Source organism: Apaloderma vittatum, unplaced genomic scaffold, assembly GCF_000703405.1.
Source record: "Apaloderma vittatum isolate BGI_N311 unplaced genomic scaffold, ASM70340v1 scaffold10267, whole genome shotgun sequence".
Taxonomy (NCBI): Eukaryota; Metazoa; Chordata; class Aves; order Trogoniformes; family Trogonidae; genus Apaloderma; species Apaloderma vittatum.
In genome coordinates, this window is record NW_009727804.1 from 12688 (window position 1) to 26478 (window position 13791).

Here is a 13791-nt window from a genome sequence, read left to right on the forward strand (position 1 = left end):
TTTTAAGGCACTAAGGTCTAAGCTTAAAGTAGGGCAGGTTGTTTCCATCAATATAGGGCAGATAAACTGGCAATCTGCAGATGTGCTAGTGAGCCCTTATTAAGGCAGTTAGACATTCTTCCAACATTGTGATCCTTCTGTTTGCGAAGATTAGTGGGGACAAAAGAAAGGAACTGCAGCCAGGCAGAAGCAACAAACATTGCACCGTCTGAAGCACAACAGAGGGCCTTAGAAAGGACATACTGTGGCCCCCCACACCAAACTCCCAGGGGATCAGATCAGATAACCTCCAGAGGCCTCTTCAAACCTAAATCATTCTATGTCCTGTGACTTCATAACTCTGATCATTGGAACTCTCTTTCAGTAACTTCGTGTGTTTGCACACCAGCATTCTATGGACTGGGCTCCTCGCAGTGCCAGGGCACCTAACCAAGACAACTGGTATCTTTCTTTGAAGACTGGGAATATACCATTTTACTATTTACTGAAAACCTCTGCTGTTTATAGTACAACATTTTCAATGGACCACAACCCATTGAAAACATAAGTTTCTAAATCACAGCAAGAATAAAAATGGGTTACGTATTGCTTTCATGGGCACTAGACATACATTCTCAGACTTTTAGGTGTAAGGGGAAACTGTTTGAGTTTTTCGGGGTTTTTTTTGTTGTTTTTTTTTTTTCTGGTTGTCTGTTCAATCAAAAGCAGCCATTCCAACCTACATAGTAGAAAAGCTAAGAGGAGTCCAGTGGGAATCTTAGTTCTTTCAGTACTGGCATTAAATGACTATGCTTCTTCCACTGTGGGAACTTCCTCTGTCCTGCAAAAGAAAACAAAAGATTTAGGAGTAAGGAAGTATGAATGGAAATTATATGTCTTCCTACTCCCTCTGAGCACCATAACAAAGCCATTCCTACACACACACATCCCAGCTCAGATTAGAACTGTACTTCTTTCCAAAACTTGGAAAGGAAAACGATAACATGCGAAATACATCCCTTTGAGAAGACTCCCACATGGCAAAATTCTGCATATATGTGATAAGGGTTGCTTAACATTTTTATTTTATTTTAAGGGGGAATATACACTAACTTGGAGACTAGCAATTGGATATGAAGATTCTCATGCTTAGGTTGCTACCTGAAATCTAGTCCCTGTGTAAACTGACAAGATGAGCTGTGAATAATAGTTGCTCACTGCCTGTGTAATGCACGTCCGAACAAGCAAGCCATCCTCTTCCACCTGGCCTTGAATAATTGCTCACTGCCTGTGTAATGCACGTTCCGTTCTCAGGAGTCCCAACAAGCAAGCCATCCTCTTCCACCTGGCCTAGAGGATCACACATTTCTCACCACTAGAGCCACCCATGGTCTTAAAGCCTATTTCATGTAGCTTTAAGCATATTACCTGGATGCTTTCTCACATGAACCATCTTAAAAATATCACCAAGCTACTATAAAAATTAAACACTGAAGATCAATAACAAGAGAATCATGCACAAGCTAAATGAAATCAGAAGTAAACCAACACCAGAGAGGGTTGCAGAGGGATACTCAGTACTGCTGCCTACTCTGGAAGTGCTTTGTCCTGCAGTGCCAGGAGAACACTCTTCTAACAGCAGTACATACATAGAGCCCCAAATGCCTCTAGGTGGGGACAGGAGTGAGAGGCTATAACTTGTCACCCACATGATAGGGGAACAACTTTGTTCTACTGCTCACTTTGCCCACGAATACACTATAGCAACTCGACACATGTCTGAAGGCAGAGAACTCAGAATCCTCTTCATAACCAAGCTGTGCAGAGCACCCAATGCAATCTTTGTCCTCTGTTTGAAAGACAACAAGCTGCAGAAAGTAACAAATATTCACTCTTAGTCCCCAAATCCCACCTCTTCCCTTAGATGGGAGAGCAAAAAAGCAGCTGACTCACCGAGCGTGGCCCTGCGCTGCCTTTATGCTTCTTCTCCTGGCCTGGGATGACTTCTAATGAACGGTAACTGGGGGGCTTATCTTCTGGCCATTCCCGAGACTGGTGCCGCCGCCTGCGGTTTGTCGCTGGGAGACGATCTTGCTCTTCTGAGGAGCTCCACGACCCCCGGCGAGAAGGGGGAGAGTAGCTGTGCCTCCGCTGACCTGAGTTATTGCTCCTCCTGGTGTGGTGCTGGTAGTCTCGCCTCTCTGCGGGCTCCTGTCTCCAGCCACGATGGTGGCTGGAGCGCTCCTTGGTATCCTCTGGATAGAAACTGGAGCTGCTGCTGCTGCTTTTGCCCCTCCCAGCCTGGCGTGGAGGTGACACATCCCGTCTGGAGTGCTGGGCCCTGCCATTGTTGCCGCCTGCTCTCTGCCTCTGAGAATGGTCCTCTCGCTGCCTGTCCCAGGGCTCCTGACTGTAGCTGGAATGAGAATCTCCACTGGAAGGCAAGGGCCACCTCCGGTTTTCCCTCCTGTCCTCTGCTGCAGGATCCCAGGTTCTGGGGGCGCGGGCAGCTCTCTGCAGTCGTGAGGAGTTGCTGCTCCCATGGATGGAGGAGACATGATCAGTGAGAGGAGGTCGCATGATCGCAGAGCCCAAGGAGGACAGCAAGCTGGGCTGCATGCCATGCTGCTGGTGAGAGGGTGGCTGGAGTTGTGACACATTCATGTTTTGGATTTCAGACTCTAGATAGTCTAAAACACCCTTGTTAGGGAAAAGCTGAGCTTGTGGCTGCACCAGCGGAACACTGTTTTGCTGAGACACATCTAAGGACAAAAGCACAGGAAAATGCAGCAAGTCAAGGGGAAACAATAAAGAGAGGGCCCTTCTGCTCAAATGATCCTGGCCTGAGTCCCTTTTCACAGCCTCTTCTACTCCTCCCCACTGCAAGAGCTGTACAAGTCTCAAGCACTACAACCAGCACATCCACAACACGCAAGGTAAGGTGCAAAGAGCAGTAATTAGTAAGTTGCAGCATGATCTGTGCTTTGCGCAGCATGGAGGTAAGAAATCAAAGTTATCCAGCACACCTACAGCATTGATATCAAATTTGATTTTCTAAAAAAGTCAGAGAAAGTTCATAGTGTTTCCTCTTATATCTCGTTGAACTGGAAGAAATATGAACCAATACTGCATAAGAAGAAGAAATTTTTACATATACGCACATATATGCACACACATATATATTTACAGATATAAGTAGCAAATGGAGAAGTTTCTTCACTAGGAGACTGGTCCAGCTCTGGAACAGTTACCCAAAGAAGTCACGGAATCTTTATCCTCGCAAGTTTCCAAAACTTGGGTGCACAAAGCCACAGTTAATCAAGAGGTAGGACTAGATGACCTTAGAGGTCCCTTCTACCCAGCATCTCTAAAAACCTGATCTGAAAGAAATTCAAGGAAAACTTAAGCACAGGAGATTCAAGGACTGTGAAAACACAGGCTAAGAAACTGTCTGAGGAAGTTTCTTGCCCATTTTCTGCCAGCATCCTTGAGAAGATTCAGAGTATTCTGTCTTAAATCTTGGTGGCTCGGTCTCTAGATCTCCCTAAGGAAAACTGGTGCCCTGGCTAGGAAAAATGGTAACTGTAGAATTAACTAGTGGGTAAAAAAGTATGTATTCAAGCATTCTGTGATCTTGAATTTAGCATTTAAGATGTGTGCAAACAACAGTTAAGACTCATCAGACACAGAGCAAATCTGTGACTGTCATATAGGGATGAACAGCTAATTTCAGAAAAAAAAAAAGGTTCTATTTATTTGAGAAGTCATTATGTTGAATTTCTCTGTTTCCCTTGGGTGAATAAATAATATTACTGGTAGTAAGTTATTTTATTACTTATTTCTCTAGGCCTTCAGAGACTCCATCTTCCCTCTTCCATTAAAGTTACACATAAATGCCACTAAAACAAATGATTTTGGGGCAGAACAACTGGAAAATTCTTCCTGGTTCATTAAAGAGTCCTTCTTTTTTTTTTTGCTGCATGCAGGCTGGATCTATTGCACAGAAAGCAGTTTGCCCTTGGTCATTTGAAGACTAGACATTTGATAAGAACTCAAACAAATTGCACCTCACTTGTCCTGTCAATCTGGGCTATAAGGAGTTGACCGTGACCAGCACAGCAGAACAAAGAGACAGTACCCCCCTCTACCACACGAAGTGAGATAAGCTGGGTATATTTACCCTGCAGTCGCTGGGGAGTACCACAGATATACCACAGTTAGCATTAAACTACTTCACCCAGCACTGAGCCTAGCAAGACACTTAAGATGGATAGGCTGTATTTATCCAGCCAGGCAAGTTTATAGTATGCTGCAGATGTAGCAGAGCTGTCACGCTGGGACATGCAGTCATGCCAGGAACATCCTTCTCTCTTTTGTAGTAGAGAGGCTAAAGCCTCACCGCTGAAGCTCCCTGCAAAGTTACCTGTTTGTCATCCCAATTTCCCCTTGAAATGATGCCCCTGGTCTCACCTTGTTGCAGTAGAGGGTTCAGCTGGTAAGAGGAAAGCTGCGAGTTCCTGTCGCCACCCCTGTAGAACATGTTGGGTGACATCCAAGGTGCAAGTGCCTGAGCCTGCTTCATGAACCGATGCCGTTCCAGTGCTGTAAAAGGATAAGAAAGGTTACAGCAGCTATCCAGAGAGTACAGCTTGCAGACCACGTACCATTTTGCTTGACTGTAACCTTTGGATGTGATCAGATATAGGAAATAAACAGAATGAAAAGTTCTCCCCATCCTATGACAAAATTAAACCGAGCACAGGGAATTCCAACACAAAGAGGTACAGCTTCAAAAAGACAGCTAAAACAGAAGAAAAGGGTTAAAACTCGACATTCAGGATACAGTTCCAGCAACGAGGAGCAAATGGCACTATGTACATAATACATAACCAAATGCAAGACATCTACCTGCTCTGTCCACGAGTACGGTTGCAGAAATGTGGGAAGTAATGTTTCATACAGCAAGACATACCATACTTTTCTCTCTCTTGAAACTCTTTCAGTTCATCATTGGTCCTTTCCCCTTTTGGCTTTGATTTATAGATAAATGAGACCTTTTTTTTTTTGCCACCTTCATGGAGGCTCTTTCCAGATAATGTTTTCCACACCATATTGCATCATTTCCTCTCTGTTCCACAAATAGGGCACTCAAAGATGCACTGTCCAGCTTCTTCCTTTTCTAGTCTTCCAACCACTCTTGTTGTGTGTCTCTGTAATTCACTTCGGAATGACTACTAAAATTAGATCCCTTAGGACAGTGTGGTCAAACTGGTGAACAAACTAAATTTCCTGTTCTCAACAGCAATGTGCAGTGTGCCAAAGAGCAAACTCAGTGGAATTCTCTCTCGCCCTGTTTTTCCACCACTGCTAACTCCAGATCCCCACTTGCGGGGCCAGGCTCCAATTAGACTTCACTTTTTTCAGTGCTTCCATCTCATTCCCTCTACACAGACAACCTCACTATCACTGTCTTCAAAATCACCACTCATTGCTGCTTCTTTTTTGGCAATATCTAAAAATATCTTACAGAAACTTGCTCCTTCTACCACAGACAATCAAAATTCAAGTTTACAAATAAGTAAATTCTGCAAGCCCCAGACCTTACACAGCCTGACTCTGCACAGTTTGTCTGTCACTATTGGATGAAACTTTTCGGCAACAGAGCCTTTGCAAAATTTCTCATATACAGCTTCTCTGGAGTTTCAGAAGTGGTAGGCTTTTACTGCAGCCTATTCTCTGGTCAGGCATGAACAGACCATTCTTGAAGACAGATAGGAACATCACCTTTGAGGCTTTTACCCCTCTGCTAAATCTACCCGAAGTTGGATGATGAATTTAAAAGCTACTGGAGGAAAAGAGACAGAGAATAGACAGACAGGTTGACTGAATAAGCGTTGCTTCTTTAAGAAATCAGGCTACAGCTAAGCTCAGGTTAGTTCTGTCCCCTGGGCTCACCTGCAGCAGGCAGCATTTAGACCGCACCCTCTTTGGGACTGAGCTCTCCACTTCAGGTAGCACTCCAGTTACTAAACTTGTCCTCATCTAGTTGTTTCACTGAATTTATACAGAGCACCACTTAAAGCAAAACAAGGACTGACCATGCCTCTCAACATATCCTTCCGTTCATGCAGCTGTACTTCATTCTCCACTCCAAACTCCCACCCCCTCCCCAGCCTGGCTCCAACCAGAGAGAACTACAAAGCTGGAAACTTCAGAGGTTTTAATCTTACTATTCTGATTTTTCTTCAAAGCTGTGTGGCCTGAGGTAGCAGCTTTCAAGCAGTCTATGTCAAACTTATATTTTCTTTTTTTTTTTTTTTAGCAAGGAATTTTCCTCCAGTTTAGGTTTCAAACTCAGAGGAAGAGAAAAAAAGAATGAAAAGGGATAAAAACAAGAGAAAGGCCTCATCTCTTCTTCTCCTGTTCCTCCAGTTATCACCCTGAGAATGTCTTAAGAGACTGCTGAGTGCACATCCCTGGGATTTGACCAGTCTTTGCCCAAGGCCTGAAAGGCCTCACAGCTGTAGGCATAACTACTTAGGGTTTCTCTCAGGGTATGAAGACAGTCACTAGGACCAAAGTCACCCTGCCCCTGTAATTCTCTCATCTCTCTCTACAGCTGAAAAAATGCAGAATTATCCCCTCGGACCTCCTTCACTACCTTCATCCTCTCTTCCTTCCCCAGACACTTTGCTTTCCAGTTTGAACCCGACACACATTCTGGTTCCCCACTTGCAAAATGGAAGTAAAGTTACAAATCTCTTTTAAAAGTGAACATATTTACCTGAGGAAGGTCAGATTCACCCTCATTTCAAAACTCATACCTGCTATAAAACTTCAGTAGAATGTTGTGTTGTCTCCACCACTTACTCCCTGTTGAGAAAGGTTGTTCTTCACCTTTGACAGACTTTGCAGCCACTGGGCCAATTATCCAATTATTATAGAAAAATATTTTCCAATCTAGTTAGACCCAGGTGTAAGTATATCCTATTTTACACCAATTCATTTGTGGAAGAAATCCACAGTATTAAAAGAACTAGCAGGAACAGAAGGAGGTCATATATATATTTACTCTAGTAGACTTTTCTCAGAGCCTTCCATGGGAAATATAATTGGCTTGCTCATGGGGCATGTTTAATATTTTTGTACACCAATTCTGAATTACTCAAACAATGCAATTCTTTTATTACTAGGCTCAAAATCATGTTTTTTAACGACCTCACTCCACGCAGAATTGCCTTGCCTCAACGACAGCTATGACTGTTCAGCAGATCTAGGCTACCCTCTAGTGGCCAATAATTGGGAAGAAAACAGTCGTACACGACTCGCACTGTAATTCTCAAGACTTAGTTGAGGATTTCTGCCTTCTCTTCAGCTCTATGGAACTGTTCTTCCTCAGAACTGATTGTTAAGATGCCCCTGTATCTAACTTCTTGTGGTTTTTAAGGCCTCCAGTTCATTTGTAAGTCAGACAGAGGCAAGCTGAAGTGAAGGTGCACTAGAAAAAGGGAGCAGGTGCGATGATCCCTTGCAAGTGGATAAAGAGGATGGGCAGCTGGAACGGAAATTTCAGCCACAGAAGCCAGCTGGCAGTCAAGAAGGCTCGACTTGTCTGTACCTTCTCTTGTAAGCAGGGAGAGGTTTTGGGAACTCCTCAAGTATCCCCCCTACCTATCCCAAACAGGAGGCAGGAAAGACGACAGCAGCAGTCTGGAGTGTGCTATCATGTCCTACAGCACAGAAAACCAAAAAAGACCTCAGACACACTCTGAATCCCTTTTTTGATGAGACTTAGGAGGTCTGGAGGTGTTACGTCTTTCATCTTATCCATCACATCTCTCTCCCTTCACAGAAACTAATTTTTCTGCCAAACTTCCATAGACTCCTCAACATCACGCATTTTACTTGAGAGCTTGTAAAGCCCCCAGTAAGTGTTTTGGTTTTAGCAATAACAGGGATGCTCTGTTCACTCTTTGCAAGGGCTAATCAAATTAAGCTTAAATCTAAAACTCTCACAGCTTACTAACACCCAAGGTATACCAAATAGCTCTTTGGCAGGTAAAGGGAAACCAAAAACACAGACCATTTTTCATAAATCCTCTCCTTGTAGCAAGTGGGGAAGAATGTGGTGCACTTAGTGATAAATAAATGTTTGTTGTGTTTTGTTCCTGTCAGATTATGTAAACTGCAGGGGGGCTACTCCACTTTGTGTTGCTACTAAGTCTCAGTTAGCGTAACAGAGCTTATATGACCTTAGCAGCCAAAATTCAAATGGCGGCCTTACTAAGAGAACAGGGTCTGGCTGCAGCATCTTTATTACTGCTAAAAATTACACACAACCAAGTTTCTTTTGGCCCTCCACACCTTAGAATGCATTTGTACAGTTGACCACCAAGAAAGATCATCTTTCTTCTTTCTTTGTCCTTGCTTCCTTCCCCAAAGAAAAACAAACAACAGCTTTTTCTTAGGGAAGAAGCAGCTCTGAAAATGATATGAAGATAGAAGATTCCTATTTTTACATAATTACCTCTCAGAGCAACACACTTGGATAGTACCAAGGCATTTGCTTGCAGGCAGATGAACCACAACATAGGAAAGAGAAGTCCTGAGCTACACATACAAGGGAACTGATCGTGTAAATGAGGAGGAACTTCTGAAAGCAGAACACAGAGGAGCAAGATGGGCTCCATGTATCCTAGCTCCCCTCCTCTAAACTAAGGTAAGCTGGTTACAGAGGTCACACTGGATAAAGAAATGACGGTCTACATGGAGACTGAACTGGAGAGAGAAAGCAGAGCTCAGCAAGCACCCCGTCAAACTTTTGTCTTGACAGAAGCTGTCAATGGATGTGCATTCGCTTGGACCTCACCTTCCTCATTACAGCAGCACCGGGTTGGGCAGCAGACACATGGGATGTGGCAGCAGCAATACTGGGGACAGCACTGGCACCAGCATACTCCAATCAGCAGAAGGAGGAGGAGGCCACCAAGAATGATGAGGAGTACTGTGAGCCAGTCTACGGGAAGAACAGAGAGAGAATGAGGATCCTGATATACCTGGGTACAGCACGTTACTAAGCACCTCTCCACTCCTAGAGACATCTTAGAGGCACTTACGGAGAACAATCAGCTTAACTTCTTTGTCCGTATCCCCTGAGGTATCTCCCGGTGCTTCCACAGTGCAGTAGTACATGCCGTGATCCCACCACATGACCTCACTGATGACAAGGTCTGCCCCTGTGAGAGAGGGACTGAGAGGTCAGCAGGCTATTTGAGACTGACAGACACTACTTTCAGGCCTCAGTCTCAGAGGGCCCTCTGCTTGTACTGCATCTCCCCTCTTCTCAAGCATAGCCATCACCTTCAAACAATCCCATTTGAGTCCATTGAGAACTCCTGTACGTAGCATTGACTGCCAGTCCCTTTTTTCTTTGTTTTGCTGGAAGGTAACGCTACTTAGAAGCAGGACTAGTTCTGTGTGGAGTGAAATAACCAGCAGGCTGCTGGGTCATAGATGTTAACAGATACTTGTTGCTGCTAAATGACAACTCTACTGGCTTTGGAACACTGATCAATGTCCCCGTTAGGCCAGCCATCCCAATCACTCTTCTGGAATGAGTAACAGCTATTGCTCCAGGAACAGCAGGTAGCACATAATACACCTGGACAATCATGCAGTACTCGTCAGAAGAACTGGTTTTCAGCCTCTGGGCTCCTCAGCTTACTTTTGTGCTCTTCAGCATAACGCTCAGGCATCCTCAGCTCATCCTTAGCTTGTAGTGCCTCCAACACCCTCAGGCTAGCTGGGGACAGGGCCTTTCAAAGCTCTTATTCCATTGCCACCTCAAAGAATATGTAAGCTACAGATGACATATGCTATGTTTATGCTTCTCTTCACTTAGTAGGCCCAGATACTGGATGGTTACTGAGCTCCCTGCCTGCCTTTGAGGTAAAGTCACTTACGGTTCTGAATGGTGATCTTTCGTTGCCGGTAGTCGACACCCAGCACAGGCTCCTTCTGCCCATATCTCTGGATGACAAGGCGCACCTTTCGCTGGCTGTCATTGCAGCTGTCAGATGGGTCCTGGCCAAGAGCTAAACCAGCCTGGTATGCTACAAACACGTATCATCACATGAGATGCCAGAAGTTATTTCAAAGGACCAATTTCTATCCCCTTGTGAGCAGCAGAGAGAGTCCTGAATGCATGTGCATTTGCTTTGGTTTAGTAATACAATGCATGGCTTCAAACCAGCAAGGATAAGTTGCTTTGGAGTACTCAAAAGCAAACAGAGGTAAAGCTACAGGAGTGGCAGAGATTTTGAGAATGCAGGAGTTGCAGAGGAGATACTCCTCATAGGACATTCCTTCCAGCCCTTTCACCAGCTTTGTTGCCCTCCTCTGGACTCATTCAAGTACCTTAGCATCTTTCTTAAATTGTGGAGCCCAGAACTGCACACAACACTCAAGGTGAGGTCACCCTAACACTAAATACAGTGGGATCATCACCTATTTTGACTGGCTGGTTATACTGTGTTTGATACACCCCAGGATGCAGTTTGCATCTTAAGAACCATCTTAAACACTCCTGAATTAAGGCTGCACACACAGTGCCACCAGTATTAAATGTTATGACTTAGAAGTTTTTCTGCCCTCCAAAATGCAAGTGTTTCATCTACTAAAATCAGTAACACCTGGTCACAAGTATTTAGCTCCAACCATGTGGTCCCCCACGGAATTGTAAAGTCCACTTGTTGCAGGGTCCTTGCTTTCAAACACATTGAAGTGTAAGAGAGGGCTGCCAGGATTACATGTGTCAAACATGGCTGAGCCTCTCTGCTTTTTGAGTTGATGCCAAGGAGGACAAATGAACTGCTCTGGCTGGAAATCACCGACATGCCGTATTTTTCTTTGGAGCACAGTGAAATACCATCACCTGACCTGGTATGTGGGCAGGAAGAGGTGAAAAGCCTGTATTACCCAGTAAGTCTACCTTCCCCTTCCTTCCCGTTTGAAAAGGTATTCCTTGAAAGACAAGCCTGACACTTACAGGCTGAATAGTAGTCAAAGATGGGGTCTTTGCAGAAGGATTTGAAGCGCCAGGTCACCAGCACGTCCTGCAGCTGAGCTGAGGTGCTATAGTCGCACTTGAGGATAACAGTGGCAAATAAGGTGGTGTAACGTTCAACATCCTGCACTGTCACCAGGAGAGAGAGGCAACCTGCAAACAAGAACACAGAAGGCAGTCAGCCTGCAGGAACAGACCTCACATCACAACTTTCACTCTGCACCATACCAACAAATGAAATACATCTCCCTCAGCCTCATCTAGGACCTGCACCTACGGACCTCACCAGCCCCTCTGGTGAAGCCACGCAGAGCCACAAATCCTGGTCAGAATGTGAGTCTCATCTCTCCCTGACAGAAGGCAGCTGAGCCAGCTGCACTGGCCTGCATTATGGACTGAATTATTTTCTCCAGAGCAACTATTAGTAGCCATTATGTAGCATATCACTCTGTGTTCTTCTGCCTGAGGAAAACTGCCCCTCCAAGACAAGGGAGATAATTTGTCGGGCCCAGCAGCACATAGGATGGGATTGTCTTGGCTTGTCACCCTAACCAGAAAAGGTCTGTGGCATCATCCATTCATACAAACACCAAACGAATTTTAGCAAGGTCTTGCTAAGACGATCATCCGTATGTTATCTAGTCGTGACCAGGATTAAGACAATACAGCTTTTGGGTTGTAGCATCACAGTTAAACTTAATCTGTTTATCTCTGCTTCAGCACATATTAATTATATTTTTTCCTTTTTAATGAATCTATTGATACCTATGTTTGGAACTCATCTGTAACAATCTCCTCAGCATTTTCTATCCAAGCAGCTGCATCCACTGAGGAAGGTTTTACAAAGTTTCTCATAAGCTATGTTTATTTTAGCCACACTCCAGAGACATCTCTATCTTATTTAAACTTCGATAATACAGTAAATTGTGCTTGTTATTAACAATAGCAAAGTTATCACCAGTTGTTTTTGATAAGGGAATACAAACAGTGCAGAACAAATGTGGGATGCCCTATCTGGAATATACCCCGGAGAACATGGTAGGGGTAGCAGTGCTATGCTAGCTGCTTCTTGACAGAGCACAACAGCAAGAAAGAGGGAAGGGAAGGGAAGGGAAGGGAAGGGAAGGGAAGGGAAGGGAAGGGAAGGGAAGGGAAGGGAAGGGAAGGGAAGGGAAGGGAAGGGAAGGGAAGGGAAGGGAAGGGAAGGGAAGGGAAGGGAAGGGAAGGAGGCTTGGAAGGTACCACTTGAAAATGTCTCCACAAACCAGCACTTGATTTTTATTGCATCCTCAAAGACTTTCCCTTTACTCCATGTTTTCAGGATGAAAGCAAGGGAACAAGGGACTATGTAGTAACATCTGGACACAACTACAAGAATCCTGCTTTCAGTGTCCTCTTAAGCTGCACCTCCATGGTACATTCCAAGCAAATACAAGCTCACCCAGTTTCCACCATGTGGAAAACACGCTGCAGAAGTGCAATGCTTCCTCAGCAAGTTATTCTGCAGTACGATATTGTCAATGCAGTACTTGCTTAGTTTCTTGTGAGAAATGGACTCCTGGTCAGTAAACTCAAAGCACAGGCAGAGCAAACTCATTTGCCTTAAAAATATCAAATAAACACTGAGGACCAGGGTAAATTCGAGTCCAAGGCTTTTCTGAAAAATAAAATATACAAATGGAAATACTAGCAAACCTCTAGCAAAAATAATGATCTCTATTTTTCACAATACCATAGCATAGCAAGGTCCAGACTGGTGACATGTAGTTACAACTGCTCTTATTTAAGAGCACTGTACTTCAACACATCTCGTTTCAGCTTTCATTGTGAAATAGCTGATCCACAGGATCCTATGACAGGAAATCAACCCAAAATCCAACCCCTCCGAATTGGCAAAACCTTGACCTCATTGTCAGTCAAATAAATTCCCATATACATTCTGACCTGTCAAGGCTCATGGAAACAGAATAGATTTTCCATCAGTTTCCTACAGCAGCAGCTCTCTGGCAAGAATACTCAGAACCACTGTGTGCTTTCTACAGAAACCTCTTTAAGAAAGGGATCCTTTCACTTCTCTTCTATAAAAGAGTCAGAGTTGAAAGAGAAGTTCCTTATTTTCTAACAAGGTTAAAAACCTACTGTTCCCACTGGAGGACAGTTGGATGTCTTTGCACATCTGATGTTTCATATTAATCTCCTGCAAGAAATCTGAAAAGTTGTGAAGTTAAGGCTGGTTCCTAAACTTAGACTGTATCACTCCACTGCATGCTGCTGTACTTATCCTGGTTGGAAAGAACAAACCTGGACACTTACAACCTAGTAAGTTACAGCTACCTCAGGCCTATGATTTTGCATTGAAGACATTAACCTTCTGAGCCAGCAAAGACAAGTTTTAGCTAGAACATCATACAGGAACACAAGGTTCAAGCAAGACAATCAACAAGCATACCTCCATGTTTTTTTGCTTCTTTTACTGGTCTCTGTGAAAAAATGAACTTTGGTATTTAAAGCTACATCACTAGCAAAGACACAGGCATCCGAGAAGCAAAATAACCGTCATATTTCCTACAGGAGATCAGAAGCTGTCATGCAACCTGCAAAGCTTGGCAGAGAAGGCTGCTTGCTGAAGGCCACCCATGGACATGGAGGCGAGCTCGTTCTTGCTCGTTCTCCACACAAGCGTGCACCTGGCAGGCACACGAGTGCCCCGGCTACACCACATCCACAAAGAGGCTGGCGCTGCCGAG

At 44.3% G+C, this 13791-nt stretch overlaps 1 protein-coding gene across 1 annotated transcript; it reads right to left on the reverse strand.

Moving 5' to 3' along the window:
• Nucleotides 1–1899: 1899 nt before the first annotated feature.
• ILDR1 (immunoglobulin-like domain containing receptor 1) lies at nt 1900–12133 on the reverse strand (the record flags this gene model as incomplete). The annotated part of the gene is made up of 7 exons (XM_009873819.1): nt 1900–2741; nt 4450–4581; nt 8849–8995; nt 9096–9215; nt 9942–10091; nt 11027–11211; nt 12120–12133. Coding segments are annotated over 7 exons (1590 nt in total), but the record flags the coding sequence as incomplete, so codon positions are not given.
• Nucleotides 12134–13791: the final 1658 nt, after the last annotated feature.